The 15,661-nt window shown below is 45.8% G+C and overlaps 1 protein-coding gene across 2 annotated transcripts in view; it reads right to left on the bottom strand.

Annotated features, from left to right (window-relative positions):
• Positions 1–1,278: 1,278 nt before the first annotated feature.
• LOC142290514 (glycoprotein-N-acetylgalactosamine 3-beta-galactosyltransferase 1-like) overlaps positions 1,279–15,661 on the bottom strand; it is a 90,643-nt gene continuing 76,260 nt past the window's right edge. For both annotated transcript variants that reach the window (XM_075334474.1, XM_075334475.1), the window contains exon 5: positions 1,279–3,145. In XM_075334474.1, coding sequence (XP_075190589.1) covers positions 2,924–3,145 — 222 coding nt within the window. In that variant the 3' untranslated portion in view covers positions 1,279–2,923. The remainder of the gene's footprint in view (positions 3,146–15,661) is intronic.

Here is a 15,661-nt window from a genome sequence, read left to right as displayed (position 1 = left end):
AGCGTGCAGCACATCACGGAGGGGAGGGGCCGAGCAGCACATCACGGAGGGGAGGGGCCGAGCAGCACATCACGGAGGGGAGGGGGCGAGCAGCACATCACAGAGGGGAGGGGGCGGGCACCGATCACGAGGGGGAGGGGCCGGGCAGCAGATCAGAGGGAGCGGTGGCACTATGACAGATGGAGGAGGACAGGGATCGTGCAGCACATCATGGAGGGGAGGGGCCAGGCAGCAGATTGGGGGGAGCGGTGGCACTGTGGCAGATGAAGGGCGGCGGCGGCAGCGGATCGGGAGGTGTGGGGGTGAGGGTGCGGGCAGGAGATCGGGGAGACAGGTGGCAGATCGTGGAGGGCAGCGGCGGTGGATCGGGACGCGTTTCGCCGGTTTCATACAGTGCAATGGCAGCGCGGCAACTTCCGGGTCCCATGCTCCGGTCTCATAACAGCATGGGACCGGAGCTTGTCGCCCTGCCATTGCACTGTGTACACTCACTGTGCTCAGTGTGCTGGTGTGCTGCAGGGACGACAAGTGAAGCTGATGGGGGCGGTCACCGGCAACAGGTCCACTGTGATTGGAGAAATCGGTCACAAGGCCGATCTCTCCAATCAGAGCTACTGGAGCTGGGGGAGGGTGATCCAGTGAGGTCACCCAGCTTCAGCCAATGGCCAGTGCTACAGTTGCACTGGCCAGGGCTGGATTTCAATGTTTCAGTCATTTTAAATGGCTGGAACATTACAGTGGTGTGATTGGTTGAGCGGCGTTCGTCAGCCAATCACAGCCTCCGTAGGTCCGGGGAGGAGGCAGCACCCCTCCTAAGGTCAGGAACAGGTCCCCTCCTCCCCGAATCTGCGGTTTATGTTAACATATTACAGTCACCGGAGGCTCCGGTGCCGCGATTCCGCCATGACGGAAAGATCCGTCCTTGGTCGTTAAGGCCCAGGGCACAAGGACGGATCTTTCCGTCCATGGTCGTGAAGGGGTTAAAGAGAAAGGATGTAGCAATGTGCATATGCTGTATGTCCCCTAGGGGCCTCTTCTTGTATGTGTTCACAAGCAAGTGGGAACTCGCTGGTACTGCAGACAGAGTGCAGGCAGCAGGGAGAGATGTAATGGCTGACAATACCACCTAATAAAGAGCCTGAAGATCTGCACTGAGTGTGATTACTGAGAGACACAACAACAGAACAGGATACACTAAGTATATAGATCAGATACACAAAGATTGTTGTATACATAACTTAGGAGACACTGAGACTCTACTATATTTGTTGCATAAGATACACAGACTTCTGCATAGATTAGTTAGGAGACACTGAGACTGCTGTTCATACATCACATACGAGACATCGAGACTGCTGTGTATATCACATAGGATACACTGAGATTGCTGTCTATATTACATAGAAGACTTCGACACTGCTGTATACATAACAATGCATACACTGAGACTATGCTGTGTATATCATATAGGAGACAATTACACTGCTGCATACATCACATAGGATACACTGAGCTTGCTGTATATATCACATAGGAGACATTTAGACTGCTGCATATATATCACATAGGATACACTGCGGTTGTTGCATGATTCATGCCAGCGATGATTCCTGCATATGTCTACTGATTTGAACAGCAGACATGTGTGGCTAACAGGCGCAGGTGGATCTATGATCCAGCCACACCTAGATTGTGCTGTCAAAATATGACAACGTGATTGAAGTGGCCACAGCGAGGAAATCTCCTTTCTCCGCTGCCATCGGAGACCCCGTGATGCGATCATGGGGAGCCGATGGTTGCCATGGTAGCGACAGGTCATGTGATGACTCCTGTCGCTATCATAACCTAGTTCCTGTTATAGCCAACAGAGCAGCTGCTAACAGGAACGCTGCATTTCTGCTGATCAGAGCTGTGCAGATCTGATCAATAGAAGTGAATCAGCGATCAGACTGCTGACCCTTATAGTCCCCTAGAAGCACTAGTAAAATAAAATAGTAAAAAAAAGTTTTAAAAAATGGAAAACTAAAAACCTAAAAGTTCAACTCACCCCCCCATTCTCCCCATTGAAAATGAAATGGTTAATAGAATAAAAATATACACATATTTGGTATCACAGAGTTCAGAAATGCTTGATCTATCAAAATATAGACTCAACTAACCTGATCGATAAACAGCGTAGCGGCAAAAACATTCCATGCACCAAAATTACATTTTTTGGTCATTGCAAACTTTTTGCAAAATACAATAACAGGCGATCAAAACGTAGCATCTGCACAAAAATGGTGCCATTAAAAACATCAACTCCAGACACAAAAAAATAAGCCATCACAGAGCATCATATCCTGAAAGATAAAAATGCTACGGGTTGCAGAAAATGGCGCAGAAAGTGGTTTAATTAGCATTTTGGGGTGACAAATTCTCTTTAAGTTCAATCACTTCTTCAAGTAATACTAATAACCCCACATTCCTTGCACCACAAGATATTTTGTATCTGTGTGGACACAGATGATAGCCGGTGACTTGCTCATGTAGCTTTCTGTTTCATCCTCTTTTGTTTGGCTTTTTTGTTTTTTAAAAGGTAGCTGGACCACACAATATATGACATGTTTATTTTTTGTCACCCCTATTTCCTTATAGATTGTAGGTTTGCCGGATGAGTTTGCACTCCTAGTTTTAGAATTATCTATTCATGTTTTGAAAGGTAAAGTGCAGCAAAGTATGTTTATATAATATAACGCTATGTAAAATATAGGTTATTTATTATTAATTGCAAAAACATCCATAAAAATAAATTAATCTGACACAGTTTACATTTCCCCGGTGAAACTTGCTTGACCTAAACAATGTTGTCCTTGGCACAACACAAATGCCTTTGAGAGGCAAAGGTCACAATTGAGTCTTTTCAGCAGCTAACACGATCAGTCTATGATGAAACACTTCCATTTGTTTTTATTGCTTTGACTTCAGTTGTGGGCTTCTCCTTGTGGTGCATTGGTAGTCGTTCTGCATCCTCTGGTACTCCTGGATTGTAACGATACTCATATCCATACGCCCTCAAATGGTACACAAAGTACTCCAGAGTATGCATCAATTCAGGGTCAACATAATGAAAGGATATGGCCAGGTCTGAGCAGCATTGAGGACCCTGCAGAAGGAAAAGTCATACACATGAGATACAAAATTAATTGCTTATTAAGAACATAGGGAGGAATTGGGCCATCGGATGTGGAGCCCTGATCTAGAGCCCAATGCCCTGCACTTATTTGTTCCCAAAATTGTACATTTTTATAATTGTTAACTCCTACTCTCGTGTAGCCAATATCACGGTGGTGACTTAGCATATGTTATCAGTTATGTTGGCACCCCATGGGAGTTGAACAAAGGCACTTCAAATCTTCTACTACCTGCTAATATCCTGGGCACCTCTACTGGTTCATAAGCTCCAGAGACATCATGAATAGAGATGAGCGAAACCACGGTTCTGTGTTCGGTGTTCGTACAAAACACAAACATTTAAAAAATAAATAAAAATTTGGAGTTGGATTCGGAGTTCGGGTGCTTTACGTATGCAAACCACCCACATGAGCGGCGCTGTGAAATACACTTGTAGTGTTTGAAGGGCTCGCACTGGGGGGAACAACAGCATGATTGGATTTTAGTGTGTGTGCCACCCCGTGGTCCCGTTACCTTCAAGTCGTCTCAGGGTCTTCAGGGACTGCACGTCCTGGGTCCTTCTCTGGTCACAGGTAGGTTGACTTCTATGGGATTCGTGAAGCCACTCTCGGTATTGCGGTCAGGGTGACTGCCACTGCAGATTAGGGGACGCCTGGGGCTGGTGTTGGGTGCAGTTAGATGTGGTGGCCTCCCGAGAGTGAGGCTGGCCCCAGGGCCCGGTGTAGGTGTATAGTACCACAGGTCGCAGAAGAACTCACATGCACAGCAGGAATGTCTTTTGGGGTTTTTACTCACTTGAGGTGGCAGGGGTGAGTTAACCCGGGCGATGCTGTGATGCTCCAAGTGGGAACCAGGCTCCTTCAGGCTGACTTATGAGGGTGGTTACTGACTCGCCTTCCTAGCCCTCTTTCTTTGTGGTGACCCAGACTTGGAGTCCTACGGGGTCACCCAGGGAATTTGCTTTCCGCCTGTTCTCCCCTTGTTTTGGCCCTTTTGCTTGTAGCCTGGACCAGGTCACTCCAGCTGTTTGCCTCTTGTGATCTATGGGCCTTCTCCTTGCTATGTGGCTGCGGACTCTGTGGTGGTTTATTAATGGTACGTACTCGGACTGGGTCTCAGTTCATAGTGGGGTACCACAGGGGTCAGTATTGGGCCCGCTTCTTTTCAACATATTTATAAATGACCTTGTTGGGGGCATGCGGAGTAGAATTTCAATATTTGCAGATGATACTAAACTCTGCAGGGTAATCAATACAGAGGAGGATAATTTTATATTACAGGGAGATTTATGTAAATTGGAGAATTGGGCTGAGAAGTGGCAATTGAAGTTTAATGTAGATAAATGTAAGGTCATGCACTTGGGTAGAGGAAATAACATTTATGATTATGTACTTAATTGTAGAACACTGAGTAAAACAGACACAGTAAAAGACTTGGGTGTATGGGTGGATGGTAAACTTCACTTTAGTGGACAGTGTCAGGCAGCTGCTGCCAGGGCTAATAAAATAATGGGATGTATTAAAAGAGGTATAAGTGTTCATGAAAAAAATATAGTTCTACCTCTGTACAAGTCACTAGTGCGACCGCACTTAGAATACTGTGTACAATTCTGGTCACCGATATATAAGAAGGACATAGCTGAACTGGAGAGGGTGCAGAGAAGAGCGACCAAGATTATTAGAGGAATGGGTGGGCTGCAATACCAAGACAGGTTATTAAACTTGGGGTTATTTAGTTTGGAAAAACGAAGGCTTAGGGGGGATCTAATCACAATGTATAAATATATGAGGGGACAGTACAGAGACCTTTCCAAAGATCTTTTTACACCTAGGCCTGCGACTGGAACACGGGGGCATCCGCTACGTCTTGAGGAAAGAAGGTTTAATCATAATCACAGACGAGGATTCTTTACTGTACGATCAGTGAGACTGTGGAACTCTCTGCCGCATGATGTTGTAATGAGTGATTCACTACTAACATTTAAGCAGAGCCTGGATGCCTTTCTTGAAAAATTTAATATTACCAGTTATGTATATTAGATTTTATGACAGGGTATTGATCCAGGGAACTAGTCTGATTGCCGGATGTGGAGTCAGGAAGGACATTTTTTCCCCATTGGAACTTGTTTGCCACATTGGGGTTTTTTTTGCCTTCCTCTGGATCAACATGTTAGGCTACGGGTTGAACTAGATGGACTTAGAGTCTCCCTTCAACCTTAAAAACTATGATGCTATGATACTATGATACTATGGTTTGGTGAAGGGCATGGAGTGCCCCACCTGCAGGTTTAGCAGGCCTAGTAAATAGGCTCCTGCTCTGGGGACCTGTAACCCCGTGCGGGCAGGGTCTACTGGCAGTCCCCATACTCAGCCACCCCTCTGCACTCCGGCCTCAGGTGGATTTCGGGTGGCACTACCAAGTAGCCTTTTCTCCCCTGCCAGCAACCACTGCACCTGTGGTGCCAGACTAGTGACAGCCTGCAGGGAGCCTCCTTGCGACTGCTCTCTCTCCCTCAGCTTCACTAACTAACTGGCTCACTACTCCTCTCCCCACTGTGCCTGCCTCCGCATACTAGCAACCAGCCTCTCTACCACACTCCTTGAAGTGGAGATGGAGGCCACGCCCCCTCCTGGATTCCCCAGGGGTCCCTTCAAAGGTCAATGTGGGAGACCTGGTTACTATGTTCCTGCGTGTCTACACCCTGGTCAGCCTTCAGGAATACCTGTATTGTACCCACCCAGCATGGGTGCAGTACTCAGTGGTGCCTGACCAGGTCAGGGGCGCCACATGTGCAACAACAAAAAAAAAAAATTGAAAAAAGTAGCACACCTGCCCGCTGAAGTGTTTTGTTTATGGCTGGCTGCATGTGGGTGGAGAGTCGAACTGCCAATCAGTGAAGTTCATGTCAAGTCCGGGTTCGAAACCAAACTTTATCTAACGTCCGGCTGAACCCGCCAAACCAAACTTCCATGGGTCTGCTCATCTCTAATCATGAAGTTATGATATCCTATATGACAGGGCTAAATAAGCAGACAAGGCCCCCCGGATGTCAGTAGAAAGTTTTCAGAGCTCTGGTTTAGCTGCCAATGAGTATTAATCCCAAAAGAAAAAAAAACACAAAATGAGCATATACCCTATAATAAAAGTAAATTAGTAAATAATGGTAGTACATTTAAATAATATAGGGCACTTGGTTAACACTGATCAAAGAGTGTAAAAGTCTTCCCACCGCAACAACGTATGGCTATCAGGATGGTCCTACTCTAATGTTAAAACCTTACCTTGCATCAGTGATATCAGTATAAATAAGGGCAGAGAAGGACAAGACAAGGCCCAACCTGTATTAATTTGTCATGGTAAGCTATATACAGTACATGCAAGTCGTAGCTCTGAACAAGACATTACATCTATATAGCTTCCCAGGACAGGTGGCTGCAGATCGGCTAACCTTATTTATACTGATGTCACTGACACAAGGTAAGGTTTTTATACTAGAGTAGGACCGTCCTGATGGGCATACCTTGTCGCATTGGGATAGTTTTTACAGATGGTTTATCCAGATAAGTTTATGGGTCTGTGAAATTTCTGAACAGCACAAAGATGGTATCAGTGTACAGTTTGTGTGCTGTCCGTGATTAAAGCAGTTGTCCAGGACTGCAGACTTGTGACTCCTCACATTGCAGAGTGTCCGCGCTGTCAGGATTATCTGGTGCTGGCTCCAGGAATATGACCACAAGTATGTAATTTGCATATATGCTGTTACATGCTCACTAGACATGCACAGCCTTGCTCAGTACAAGGGAATTGAGTGAGCTGGGACACATCTACAGTAGTTAGAATGTGGCTGGAAGTATACAAATCTCATACTTGCGGTCAAATGACCACCCACTCCAGACGCCAGAGAATCCAGACATTGTGCACACTGGGCACAACTCTGCCGTCACTGTATGTGCCCCAAGCCTCGACAACCCCTTTAACATTGTAATTGATAGGAGATGTTTTGTATTGTATTTATTTTTTCATATGTAAAAATCATTGATAAAACACTGACACACAGACTGAACACTGAAGAAAATTGGATCCACAACACTGATGAAACTTTTACTTTTTTTTGCACATGTGAAAAATCCCAGACATCTAACTGAGGCCTAATTATGTTTTCGCTTCCCTATAGTAATCCATGTTAACATGGTGTATGTTTTTGGTTTATGCAAATTACATTTTACAATATGCATACAGGTTACCTACTAATGATACAAGAATTTTAACCTCTTATTAAAAACATACATTTTATTAGCACATATTCAAAATATCTTCCCTCTTTAAAAGATGTCAAGTATAATGATTTATCTTACTTATTTACTTACTTATTTTATTTGGTCATCTATGACCTTGTTGCTATTATCCTCAGACACTTTGTGGAGTACTCTTAGTTTATGATCATAGTGTATACGTTCAATAAAATACTCTGTATATTTAATTGTACTTTATGTCTTTTAAAAGGGTACCGTAATTATTTTTAAAAAGTGCTAATAAAATGTATGTTTTGAATATGAGAGTAATAGTCTTGTGTACGTCACTTACTAGTTTATACTCTTATTTATCCTATATCTAGAACATTAGATCCATCTACTAAAGAAACTGAAATAATTATTTACATGGTCTTCCTAATATAACTATCCCTATTTCTAGGAATTGAATATTCTAATGATTTAAACCCACCATAGAGACTGGTTGAAGAGGAACCTGTCAGCATGAATTTGTAATGTAAAGTAAGACATGGCTGTAATGGTGCTGTAATACTGATACATTGATACCTTTTGTATACTGATACATTGATACCTGAAGGAATCCACTTTGTTGTTCTTCTTTAATTGGCACTTCAATTTTTCTGCTTATTAGATTTCGGTGCACAGGGGCCGGACTCTACACTGGGTATTCTCCTCCCTGTCTGTGATTCCCTGTACCTTCTGCTGCCTCCAGTTTTTGAATAACAGGTTACTGCTGAGACTTTAAGCAAAGCAGGAAGGTCATTCATAGACTGAATATAGTAGATAGATTTTCGGTCTGGTTGAGCGCTATTGAATATACCTGAGGAAAGCAACAGATATATTGCTGAAACGCGTTGTATGTAACAAACAGGAGTTCTTTATTATTTTATTATTTTAATAATAAAAGCAAATCACTATAATAACCTGTCAGCCCATTCAATAGCGCTCAACCAGACCGAAAATCTATCTACTATATGCCTACTCCCGACAAGGGAATTCGGTTAGAGCTGCTGAGTGGAACAGGATCTGCCAGATCTAACGTGAAATCTCTAGCTGAAGGACGGTGGATCGCACAGGCGCTCCAGGATCCAAGGTGCCGGTGAATCCTAGGAGCCAGCAGCGACACCTAACTCAGACTCCTCCAGCACAGCAACGGAACATCAGCGGTGATAATAGAAACCCCCTACCCCGGAGGATATATCCATCTATCCATCTACCACCGGGGTTGTGCGAGGGCGCACAACCTCTTCAGGTGAGCAAAACCATAACTGTACTAAATACATTTTCAGCTCACGGGTGCTTCTCATATGCGCTACTATATTTTTCAGTAATTCATAGACCAAAGGCAGGCAGAGGGGCTAGGGAATCACTGACATGGAGGAGAAGACCCAGTATACAGTACAGCCCCTGTGTGCCAAAATGTAATGACCGGGAAACATTAAAAATGGATTTTTTCACCAAAAGTATGAATTTAATCAGTGATACTTCACCATTATAGCCATGTCTTTACACTACAAAATCATGGTGACATGTTACCGTTAAATTACCTAAAACAGAGATCAATTTACTAATTTTGGGTTTTCCTGACTCAGGACCTTGAGACACCCCTAGGTTTAATCTGTAGTGCTACATTATTGAGCTTTATCTTTCAAAACATTCTGATTAGATTTTAAAGGGAACCTGTCACCATGAAACTGCAGTTCAATCTGCAGGCAGCATGTTATAGAGCAGGATCTGGGTAGATTGATATATAGAGTAATACCTTGAGTAAAGAGTGCACCAACTTACAATTTTTTTCAAGATACGAGCTGTCTCTCTGTATCTTTTTTGCTTCATGATGCGAGCAGAAATGTGAGGTATAAGTCATTTATACTCACCCCCACTGTGATCCCCCTCAGCGCAGTGTGGCATCCTCCTCTCAGCAAGGCAGCTGCTCAGCTGTCTGCATCACAGTGCTCACTCAAAAATATTATACTCACCCTCCTATGATTCCCCACAGCGCAGCATGGCGTCCTCAGCTCAACTCATAATAGTTTTGTAAGTGACGCTGTGATGCACACAGCTGATCAGCTGCCTGCATGAGATGAGGATGCCATGCTGTGGGGGTTCAGAGGGAGGGTGAGTATAATAGTGTCTTAAGTTTGCGGCATGATGGCGGCCATGTACCAGGATGGGAGGATAATATGTACAAGGATGGAGGATTATATGTACCAGGATGGGGGTCCCTGTATCAGGATGGAGAATCATATGTACCAGGATGTGGTGCCATGTACCAGGAAGGGGATTCATTTATACCAGGACGGGGGGCATGTACAAGGATGGAGGATCATATATACTAGGAAAAGGGCCATGTACCAGGATTGGGGATCATATACTAGTAAAAGGGCCATATACCAGGATGGGGGCCATGTACAAGGTTGGGGGATCATATATACCAGGGATCTCAACTCAGCTGGGTGTATAGGCCGCACATAGAAAAAAATCTTTGAGAAGGGCTTCATTCTTTGCAGGATAAAGTGACATTTTTAATGATTCCATGTTTTTTTTCTATACACCTTTTGGATCACTTTTTTGAACATTTTTTGCTTGTTTATTATAACAAACCTGCACTTTTTTGTTTTATATATATATATATATATATATATATATATATATATATATACATTTAACAAAAGCATTTTAATGGCAAAAAGATGAGTGCTTTATTTTGATTTTTTTTTAATATTTTATCACCTTTATGTAATATTGTTTTACAATTAGCAGCATCATATAGTAATCTTAGCCATCATCTTGTAGTAATGTCCCCATGCTGCAGTAATGTCCCCTGTTACGGTTGCTGCGAGCGCTGGAGACTAAGTCCAGATTTCTTGCTACTGCACATGTGCGAGCGCTGGAGACTAAGTCCAGATTTCTTGCTACTGCACATGTGCGAGCGCTGGAGACTAAGTCCAGATTTCTTGCTACTGCACATGTGCGAGCGCCGGAGACTAAGTCCAATCTTGGAGCCATTGCACATGTGCGGGTGACATCATCGCTGACACGAGGTCACATGTCTCTGACACCTTCTATGCCGATTGGTCGCTGGTCATGTGCTTGTGACGTCTTGCTCGGTGATAGGCCAGCATGACGTCACTCCTGTCGTTCTGGAAGCGGATTGGCTCTGGTGTCCTCCATCTTGGATGAGGCACAGAGTCTATATAAGACCCTGACACACGCCGCATGGTGCTCAGTCCTCTTGGTTCATGCATATGAGTAGACGCTCTGTGCGCGTTCCTCTAGGCATTCCTCTGTCTATGCTAGGTGAGCGCTACCGGCAGGGTAGCGTTCTTATACCTTACAGCTTCGGCTGCTGTCCGTATCCTTACCTCTTAGGGGAGCGGACATAGGCAGGTGCCTGAGGCACATGGTCTGGCTGGGCCTTGTGATTGTACTCGTAGGTGGACGTTGCCGCTAGGGTAACGTTCCTTATACTGCGTCTGGCAGTTGTTCGTATCCTCGCACACTAGGGGAGCGAACAGAGGTAGGAGCTTTGTGCGGCTTACGCTGCTGTTCGTCTCTTTTGCACCACTAGAAGAGCGGACCTAGGCAGGTGCCATATCTAGTGGTTCGTGTCCTCGCACACTAGTGGAGCGAACGCAGGTAGGAGCTTTGTGCGGCTTACGCTGCTGTTCGTCTCTTTTGCACCACTAGAAGAGCGGACCTAGGTAGGTGCCATTTCGCACACATTGCCTTTGTCTCTGTGATTATTAACAGAGATCATTCCACACACCCTCCAAGTAAGGGAGGAATTGCTTTACTTTCTTATTATATCCTTCTGTGAGTTAACAGAGGTATTGCACTCTGCCATAGTCTGCAGCAAAGTCTTTGCACGGTGGACCCTGACTGTCTGATACTCCTTTCGGTTATTATCAGACAGCCCCCCGTAACATTAGGACTGAGCCAAGGGTCTGGCAGTTATGGCAGAATATCAGCAGTTACACCGTTACATACAAGTACTTGAGTCACGGCTCAAGAGTATAGAGGATAAACCTCAGACCATGGTGACATCTGCACATGATCCTCGACTTGCTCTACCAAACAGATATTCTGGCGATGCCAGATCATGTCGTGGTTTCATTAGTCAGTGTCAGATACACCTAGAGGTTAACTCTTCTCGCTTCTCTACGGAGAGGTCCAGAGTAGGCTTTATCATCTCCTTACTTCAGGACAAAGCCTTAGAATGGGCGACTCCCCTATGGGAGCGCTCTGATGTGGTTACTCTGAGACATCAAGACTTTCTTGATGCTCTTAAGGCGGTATTCATGGGTCCGCAGGTTACCCATGATGCGGCCCTGAGACTGTTAGATCTATCTCAGGGTTCGTTATCCACTAGTTCTTATGCCATTGCTTTTAGAACTCTGGTGGCAGAACTAGATTGGCCAGAGAAGGTGTTGATTCCTATCTTCTGGAGAGGGTTGGCTGGCTATGTCAAGGATGCCCTTGCTACTCGTGAAGTCCCTGCTTCTCTGGAGGACTTGATCACAGTAGCAACGAGGATCGATGTACGCCATAAGGAACGTAGACTCGAGGTCTCTTCCTCACGCCCTAAGCATCGGGCTATTCCAGTTGTTGAGGGTCCACTACCATCTTCCTCAGCATCTGAAACATCTCCCACTCCTATGGAGTTAGGTCATACGTTCTCCAGACTACGCAAGTCTGGTCCTCCTATATGTTACGTATGTCGTCAGGCTGGGCACTATGCCAACAAGTGTCCTAGTCGTCAGGGAAACTCCCTGGCCTAGTAACCATTAGAGGGGGGTTACTAGAGACGTCTTCTGCACCCTCTAAGTGTTGTATCCCAGGTCAGCTCTCGTTATCTGAGAATACATGGCCTATTATGGCTTTTGTGGATTCCGGAGCTGACGGGATTTTTGTGTCCTCAGGATTTGTAAAGGGACACAATATTACCTCTATCATGTTAGAGGCGCCTATTCCTGTCCGTGTTGTTAATGGAACTATGTTGTCTGACTCCATTACATTGAGGACAGTTCCCTTGCGCCTTTCCCTGTCTCAGGGTCACATAGAGGAGATTTCTTTTCTTGTTTTGCCTGAGGGTATAGACGACGTCCTTCTGGGTCTTCCATGGCTTCGGACTCATGCTCCTCACATTGACTGGGAGTCTGACAGCATTATTAGTTGGGGTTCGAAATGTCAGTCCCGATGTCTTCCCTTACCACCTAAGGTCGTTGCAGTTGCATCAACTGATCTCTCTCCCATACCTACACCCTATTTGGATTTCGCTGACGTGTTCTCCAAACAGGGTGCTGAGGTTCTTCCACCCCATAGGCCGTATGACTGTGCCATAGACCTTATCCCAGGTTCGGTTCCACCTAAAGGCAGGGTTTACCCCCTGTCGATACCTGAGTCGGAGGCCATGTCGACCTATATAAGAGAGAGCTTAGAGAAGGGGTTCATTCGTAAGTCTGTCTCTCCCGCGGGAGCTGGGTTTTTCTTTGTTCGGAAGAAAGAGGGTGATTTGCGTCCCTGCATAGATTACAGGGGTCTCAACGCAATCACAATAAAGAACAAATACCCATTACCTTTAATTTCGGAGCTCTTTGACAGACTGAGAGGAGCTCAAGTTTTTACGAAGTTGGATCTGCGGGGTGCGTATAACTTGGTACGAATTCGAAAGGGTGACGAATGGAAGACCGCTTTTAACACCCGAGACGGTCACTATGAATACCTCGTCATGCCTTTTGGGTTATGTAATGCACCCGCAGTATTTCAGGACTTCGTAAATGATGTGTTCAGGGATTTACTGTTATCCTCAGTAGTGGTGTATCTGGACGACATCCTGATTTTTTCTCCTGATCTGGAGACTCATCGTCAGGATGTCGTTCGTGTCCTTTCCCGTTTAAGGGAGCACTCATTGTTTGCTAAACTCGAGAAATGTGTATTCGAGCAGTCCTCATTGCCTTTTTTGGGTTACATTATCTCACAAGAGGGTCTGGCTATGGATCCTGCGAAGCTCTCTGCTGTCCTGCAATGGTCCGAACCTCATTCCTTGAAGGCGGTGCAACGCTTCTTAGGATTTATAAATTATTACAGGCAGTTCATACCCCATTTTTCTACTTTGGTGGCCCCTTTGGTGGCCTTGACTAAGAAAGGTGCTAATCCCAAAGCCTGGTCTACTGAGACATCTCAGGCTTTTGAGGCAGTAAAAAGACACTTTTCAACTGCTCCCGTTCTTCAAAGACCCGATGAGAGTAAGCCCTTCCTCTTAGAGGTTGATGCCTCTTCAGTGGGTGCTGGTGCGGTCTTGTATCAAAAGAACGGTGCAGGTAGAAAAAGGCCGTGTTTCTTCTTTGCTAAAACCTTTTCACCGGCAGAGAGAAACTATACCATTGGGGATAGGGAACTGCTCGCCTTGAGATTAGCCTTGGAGGAGTGGCGTCACTTGCTGGAAGGAGCGAAACATCCTTTCCAGGTCTATACAGACCATAAGAATCTGACGTACTTACAAACCGCTCAGCGTCTGAATCCTCGCCAAGCCCGCTGGTCCTTGTTTTTCTCCCGCTTTCACTTCTCCATCAACTATTTGTCTGGGAGTAAGAATAACAAGGCAGACGCCCTGTCTCGCTCTATGCTTTCTACCCAGGAAGAGATTGACGAACCTCGTCTTATCCTTCCCTCCAGGGTTTTTCATACGCTCTCTCCTGTGACGTTAGACCAAATCCCACCGGGCAAGACATTTGTTCCGCCTGATCGACAGAATGATATACTGTCATGGGCCCACACCTCAAAGGTGGGTGGGCATTTTGGTATTAGGCGGACACGAGAGTTACTGGAGAGGTGGTATTGGTGGCCACACTTAGCCAGCCACGTCAAGAGATATGTCGGTTCCTGCTACTCGTGTGCTCGCAACCGTCCATTACGGCAGAGACCGGCTGGGCTCTTGCATCCTTTACCAGTGCCAGATAGACCATGGGAGGTGGTAGGCATGGACTTTGTGGGTGATCTTCCATGTTCACAGGGACATAGATTTGTGTGGGTCATTACGGACCATTTCTCCCGGATGGTTCATCTCGTACCGTTATCGAGAATCCCATCTTCCAGGGTACTAGCCAAACTATTCCTCAAGCATGTCTTTAGGCTTCACGGGATGCCAGATCGTATCATTTGTGATAGAGGCCCGCAATTTACTTCCCGTTTCTGGCGAGATCTTTGTAGCCTTCTGCAAATTGAGTTGAATCTCTCTTCGGCATACCATCCGGAGACTAATGGTTTGGTTGAACGTACCAATCAATCTATGATTATATACCTTCGACACTTTGTTGCTGAGAACCACGATAACTGGTCCTCCCTCCTACCCTGGGCAGAATTTGCCCTTAACAATTCGCTGGCTGAGGCCACTGGGCAGACACCGTTCGTACTCAATAATGGGCAACACCCTAGGGTACCGGTACCGTTTCCCGCTGCTGCACCTCCTCCTCTTGTGGCCGACTGGGCAACTAATGCCAGAGAGGTTTGGGATCGGACTCAAGAGTCGATCCAAGCAGCTAAGGACCGTATGAAGACAGTGTCCGATCGGTTTCGTCGCCCGGCTCCTGTCTTTTCTCCAGGGGACTTTGTGTGGCTCTCTGCAAAACACGTGAGACTTAGAGTGAGCTCTGTCAAATTTGCTCCTCGCTTCCTGGGTCCTTATGAGGTTCTTCGACAGGTAAATCCTGTAGTCTATCAATTGAAGTTACCTGTCCATCTTAGGATTCATGACAAATTCCATGTCTCACTGCTAAAGCCGGCTATTTTACCTCACGCTCGTGAAGTGCACTCTCCTGCCTCTGATTCCTCTCGCTCTAGCTATGAGGTACGAGCCATAGTTGGTTCTAAGATGGTTAGAGGGCGCAGGTTCTTCTTGATAGATTGGGAGGGCTATGGCCCGGAACATCGCTCTTGGGAGCCTGAGGAGGCTGTCCATGCTCCCGACTTAGTTGCCGATTATCTGCGTCGCCGGGAGGGGGGCCCTTGAGGGGGAGGTACTGTTACGGTTGCTGCGAGCGCTGGAGACTAAGTCCAGATTTCTTGCTACTGCACATGTGCGAGCGCTGGAGACTAAGTCCAGATTTCTTGCTACTGCACATGTGCGAGCGCTGGAGACTAAGTCCAGATTTCTTGCTACTGCACATGTGCGAGCGCCGGAGACTAAGTCCAATCTTGGAGCCATTGCACATGTG

Source organism: Anomaloglossus baeobatrachus, chromosome 2 (genome assembly GCF_048569485.1).
Source record: "Anomaloglossus baeobatrachus isolate aAnoBae1 chromosome 2, aAnoBae1.hap1, whole genome shotgun sequence".
NCBI lineage: Eukaryota > Metazoa > Chordata > Amphibia > Anura > Aromobatidae > Anomaloglossus > Anomaloglossus baeobatrachus.
This window is presented reverse-complemented; position numbering and strand designations above follow the sequence as displayed.